The sequence below is a fragment of the Lutra lutra genome, chromosome 7 (genome assembly GCF_902655055.1).
Source record: "Lutra lutra chromosome 7, mLutLut1.2, whole genome shotgun sequence".
NCBI lineage: Eukaryota > Metazoa > Chordata > Mammalia > Carnivora > Mustelidae > Lutra > Lutra lutra.
Genome location: NC_062284.1, coordinates 144,509,555 through 144,514,682, shown reverse-complemented (window position 1 = coordinate 144,514,682; position 5,128 = coordinate 144,509,555). Strand labels below are relative to the sequence as shown.

The 5,128-nt window shown below is 66.8% G+C and overlaps 1 protein-coding gene across 2 annotated transcripts; it reads left to right on the top strand.

Annotated features, from left to right (window-relative positions):
- The first annotated feature begins 466 nt into the window (after nucleotides 1-466).
- ANKRD9 (ankyrin repeat domain 9) lies at nucleotides 467-3,354 on the top strand. 2 transcript variants are annotated; one of them, XM_047738288.1, is made up of 4 exons: nucleotides 467-705; nucleotides 1,411-1,563; nucleotides 1,700-1,768; nucleotides 2,238-3,354. In XM_047738288.1, the coding sequence occupies exon 4, from the start codon at nucleotides 2,272-2,274 to the stop codon at nucleotides 3,241-3,243; it is 972 nt and encodes a 323-aa protein (XP_047594244.1). In that variant the 5' UTR covers nucleotides 467-705; nucleotides 1,411-1,563; nucleotides 1,700-1,768; nucleotides 2,238-2,271; the 3' UTR covers nucleotides 3,244-3,354. The 2 variants fall into 2 exon arrangements, with proteins under 2 accessions (XP_047594244.1, XP_047594243.1); XM_047738287.1 differs by lacking the exon at nucleotides 1,411-1,563 and having other exon boundaries at nucleotides 468-705.
- The last annotated feature ends 1,774 nt before the right edge of the window (nucleotides 3,355-5,128 follow it).

Genomic DNA, 5,128 nt, shown 5'->3' with positions numbered 1-5,128 from the left:
GTGGGGGGCCCTTAGGGGTCACAGCTCTGCCTCTTGACCCCCTCCATGTCCAGTCGGGAAAACAGTCCCGGAGGTCTCCCTCAAGGTCAGAAAGGGCCCATGCAGAGGGGAGGTGGAATACGACTCCTGGGGTGACGAGGCAGGCACTGTCCGTGGAGACTCGCATTAAGCGTGGGGCCCCGCGATCCTGCAGGGTCCCGGCCGCCGGCTGGGGAGCCCGCGGGGAGCCTCTCCTCGCCCGCCGCTCGGGTTTCCAGGAGCCCCGCCGGGTGTCGGCCGAGCCAGCCCCGCCCCCCGCACGCCCTCAAGTTTCTTCCAACTTTTCCGCGGGTCCTGCCGGGCGCCCCGCCCACCAGCTGGTGACGCAACAATGGTGCAGCGTAGCGACCAATGAGCGGCGACGGGGCCCAGCAGAGCGGGCCAATGGCGGCGGCGGACGGTCCCGCGGTCCTGCCGGGCCGGGGCCGCACTGCGCCTCCCGCCGCCCGCTCGCCCGCCCGCCGCCCGCTCGCCCGCCCGCCGCCGGCGCCGCCGCCCAGCTATCCGGCCGCGGTGGCTCAGACCGCGGCTGCGGCGGGCGCGGGCGGCGGCGGCCCGCCCGTCCTGGGACCTTCGCCTGCGCGCCTACCCGCGGGGGATCGGTGCCCGCTCCGGCCCTCCGCCGGGACCGGGACGTCAGGCCCCCGGCCCCGCCGCCCCCCCACGGTGAGTCCCCCCCTTCCCCCGGCCCGCTCGGCGCGCAGCCCCCGCCCCGGGCGCTCTCCCCCGGCCGCCGCCCCCTCGTGTCCGCTGGGCACATGCACACGCAGGTGCAGCCCTCACTGCGCTGGCCACCGGTCGGCAAACATCCTGGCCTCGCCCCCCGCGACCCGCGGCCGCCGGGAGGGGACGGGGAGGAGCTGGCGGGCTGCCCCAGGCGCACTGCCCAGCCCTCGGTGGCCCAACCCCCCATTCACGGAGCCGCGGCGGTGACTAGCTGCCCAGTGACGTGGGGCGGCCCAACTTTACGTAACCCGCCTGGCGCCCCACGGGTATCCACACGGGGTACATACACCTGGGGCGCAGAGTCCCGGGATTGGGGGGTTGCTCCGGTCATGGGGCCCCCCGGAAGAGCACTCTGGCTGCAGCCCACCCCCACCGCGCCCGTCTCTGTAACTTAGTTACCCAGTGTGTGTGGACGCGGCCTGTCCGCTGACCCAGCCCCCTTGCAACCAAGGACTTATCCTTGAGGGAAAACAGTGACAGTGGGGAGCTTGGACCAGGGTCAGGGGTCAGAGGCTAGGGTTCAGATTGGGGCTGGGGGCTCAGAGGGCAAGACCACGCAGGGATCAAGCTGGGCACCCTGTGGGTTGGGCGTCCCCCCACTTCTGGAACGAGCCCAAACCGGGAGGGACGGAATCTGTGTTCTAGGCCTGGCTGTACCATGATTGCTGCCTGACCTTGGACAAGCTTGCCCCTTGCTGGAAAATGGGATGACAGTACCTGGTTCATCTATTAGGAAGATCAAGAGAAGTAGCAGATCTGGAGGCGATCTGCTGTGAAGAGTTGTGCTCACGGTTCTAGGTTGATTGTGTCCTCCCACCTCCTCCCAGCAGCTAGGGTTGCTGATATCCAGCAAACCTCATGTTGGGGTGGAAGGCTCCACCCCATCTCGTCCTGCTGGGGCTCAGTGTTTATTCCTCCCACCCTTTTCTTACAGATGAGGAAGTTGAGGCTCAGAGAAGGAAAGTGATACACTCAAGTCCTGTGATCCCAGTCCAGGAACCAGGTAGGTCTGGGTCTAGAGCTCTGACCCTGCCTGGCCCCATGGGGGAGGCTCTAGGGGCCCCCATCTGTGGTCAGGGTTCAGAGAGATAGGGTTATGGTTAGGTGGGGTTTGGCCCAGGTAGAGTTGTGGATTACAATATTTACCCTCCTACCTGGTCTTTTCTGTTTGGGGTTGGATATACCTGGTCAGCCGGGTCGGGGGGGGGGGGCTGGGCTGGAGGAGGGGTATTAGTGGGTTTTCAGGGTGGCCTTGACTATGGGTGGGGTTGTGAGGGTAGGGGGCAGGGAAGGGCATCTCTAGCAGAAGTGCCAGAGAACGAGACACAGAAAGATTGGGAGATCAGGTGCAGCTTGGTCAAGGATGTAGGGAGGTGATTATGGGCCCAGGAGGGAAGGGAGCTGTGAAGAGTGGCTGGAGCTTCCGGGGCGGGTGGGTGTGTGGGAGTCTTACCGCCATCCCCTCCCCGCAGGTGGTCAGCCGCCCGGCCTTGAGGCCGCCACAGCATGCCTTGGGACGCACGGCCCGGGGGTGGTGCGGACGGCGGGCCTGAGGGCGCAGGCGCGGCGCGCTCTCGGGCGCAGAAGCAGTGTCGCAAGTCGTCGTTCGCCTTCTACCAGGCCGTCCGCGACCTGCTGCCGGTGTGGCTGCTCGAGGACATGCGCGCCAGCGAGGCCTTCCACTGGGACGAGCGCGGCCGCGCCGCCGCCTACTCGCCCTCCGAGGCGCTGCTCTACGCGCTCGTGCACGACCACCAGGCGTACGCCCACTACCTGCTGGCCACGTTCCCGCGCCGCGCGCTCGCGCCGCCCAGCGCCGGCTTCCGCTGCTGCGCCGCGCCCGGGCCGCACGTGGCGCTGGCCGTGCGCTACAACCGCGTGGGCATCCTGCGCCGCATCCTGCGCGCCGTGCGCGACTTCTCGCCCGAGGAGCGCGCGCGCCTGCTGGACCGGCGGGGCTGCGGCCGCGTGGAGGGCGGCGGCACGGCGCTGCACGTGGCCTGCGAGCTGGCGCGCCCCGAGTGTCTCTTCTTGCTGCTCGGCCACGGCGCGTCTCCCGGCCTGCGGGACGGCGGCGGCCTGACGCCGCTGGAGCTGCTGCTGCGCCAGCTGGGCGGCGACGCCGGGGCCACCAACGCCGCCGCCGCCGCCGCCGCCGCCGCCGCCTCCGGGGTGCCCGCCGCGCCCGGGGAGACGCGCCAGCGCCGCCTGCTGCTGCTCGACCTGCTAGCGCTGTATGCGCCCGCCGGCGCCGCCGCGCCCACCCGCCGGGAGCTGCTGGGCGACCGGCCGCGCTGGCAGCGGCTGCTGGGCGAGGACAAGTTCCAGTGGCTGGCGGGTCTGGCGCCGCCCTCGCTCTTCGTGCGCGCCATGCAGGTGCTGGTCACCGCCATCTCGCCTGGACGCTTCCCCGAGGCCCTGGACGAGCTGCCCCTGCCGCCCTTCCTACAGCCGCTGGACCTCACGGGCAAGGGGTAGACCTTGCCGGGGTGAGGGGGCAACACCCCTTGGGCGGTGGATTTTTGGAAAATCTATTTTTCGGAGCGATGTACCCAGCACTTTACATATATTGGTCTCTGTACAGGAGAATCTCTGCTTCGTATGTTGCGTGCGTTGCGGGCTCGGCCGGGCCGGGCAGGTGGGCCCCCAGCTGCAGGTTTCCTGGGCCTGGCTGAGCTCAGCTCCCCACTACTCCCCGCTCCCCAACTTTTTGCAAGGGGTCAGGGGTCATGCGACTCTCTAGAGCCAGGCCCAACCCTTCACTCACTGGCTGGCCACCAAGGGCGGTGAGGACCAGTGGCCTGTCTTGATCTAGAGCCTCTAGGACTAGGTGTCCTAGAGGGAGCGACAACAGCTGAGCAAAGGAGCTGGACAGGGGCAGGTGGTGTGGACGGACAGGCGGGGACGGCTTGTGCGGAAGCTGAGAGCAGGTCTTGTGAAATCCTAGGAGTTCCTCTGCATTGGGCACGTTTAGCCTTGTAAACTCCCGTGTGGGGGAGAGAAGGGCAGAAGGCTTCTCCCCACTCCCACACTGGCCCCCTGCCGGGCCTTGGGTATCCTTGTGACAGCGACTGGACTTGTCCCTGCCCCTTCTGCTCTTCGCTGGCACGTAGCAGTCGTCTAGTACTGGGGCTCCTGCTTCTCTCTCACCCACACTGTGGTGCCACTGGGCCCTGGCTCCAGCCCGTCTTCAGGTGGATTGGATGTTCCTTCTCCCAGGCCTGACCATCCTCCAGCCCTGGGTATGGGTTCCCCTGTGTCCCCCGGCTCAGCCCCCAGTGGGTGTTCAGCGGCGCGTGTGGCTGACGGGGCAGCTATAGCTCCTGGTGGCCAAGGGCTCTTAGCCCAGCCCCTGGAGTTGCCTTCTGCCAGAAGGTTCTGAAGATGACCTGTTGACACATGTGCCACTGCCCCTCAGGAGCATGCTCCGTGCCCTGAGGACCCTGGAACCCAGGGAGGACGGCCAGGCGGCCTTCCCCGGGGAATTCCACTGGGCCATGAAATTCAACCTGACCCAGCCCAGGCTGGAGGGCCGCCATGTCCTGCTGGGAGCAGCAGCCTGAAGGTCGGCCCAATGGTGGGGAGGAAGGGAGAATGGATGATAATGGATGAAGACTAGGGACTGAGATTGCGGGTGGGAGTGAGGGCTCATCCCTCCTGCTGTGTGTCCTGTGGGTCAGTTAAGTAGCTTCTCTGAACACTGACACTTGGGGCAAATGGATGCTAACCTCTCTCCCAGCTCACAACTTGGGGCATCAGGAACCCTGGCTCATCTAGGCAGTCCCAGGTCTAAAGATCAGCGATGCTGTTGTTGGGGGGAGGGCTTGTTGCCTTTGCGGGTGGATAGAGGTGGAGACAGAGTAATGGGGGGCTCAGAGTAATGGGGGGCTCCTGGGCCGTGGGCCTGTGGAGGGCCTTGGTGCCTGGAGCCACCAGCAGCCTCTGCCTGGAAAGACCAACAGGGAGCCTGGGCCTGCAGACTTCCTGTCCTGTCTCCCCAGGCCCAGCTCTGTCCTCAGTGGGTCAACTCTCCTGGGCCCCTCTTCCCCTCCACTCTACACCTACAGCTGCTCCTTTGAGGGCCCCGGGGTAGGACTGGGGTGATGCAGAGTTGGAGCTGCCCTGCCTCGGGCCTTCCCGGGAGGCTGTGGAAGGGGCGCCCCACAGAACCCATTGTCAGGCAAACAGGAGGCAGGACCTGGGCAAGATCATTCTGGGCACTGCAGCCTGGGCGCCGAGCCTGAGCACATGTTCAGGGGAAGTTCAGGGGCCCAAATGGGGTGGTTTGGTTGGAGGGTGACCGGAAGCAGAAGCTGTGGGGACTGCTCCATCATTTGCTGGGCGACTTTGGGGCCTCTAGGCC

What these genes read in the sequence shown, in the direction of transcription:
- ANKRD9 (XM_047738288.1), top strand. Translation starts at nt 2,272, where the DNA reads ATGCCTTGGGACGCACGGCCCGGGGGTGGTGCGGACGGCGGGCCTGAG.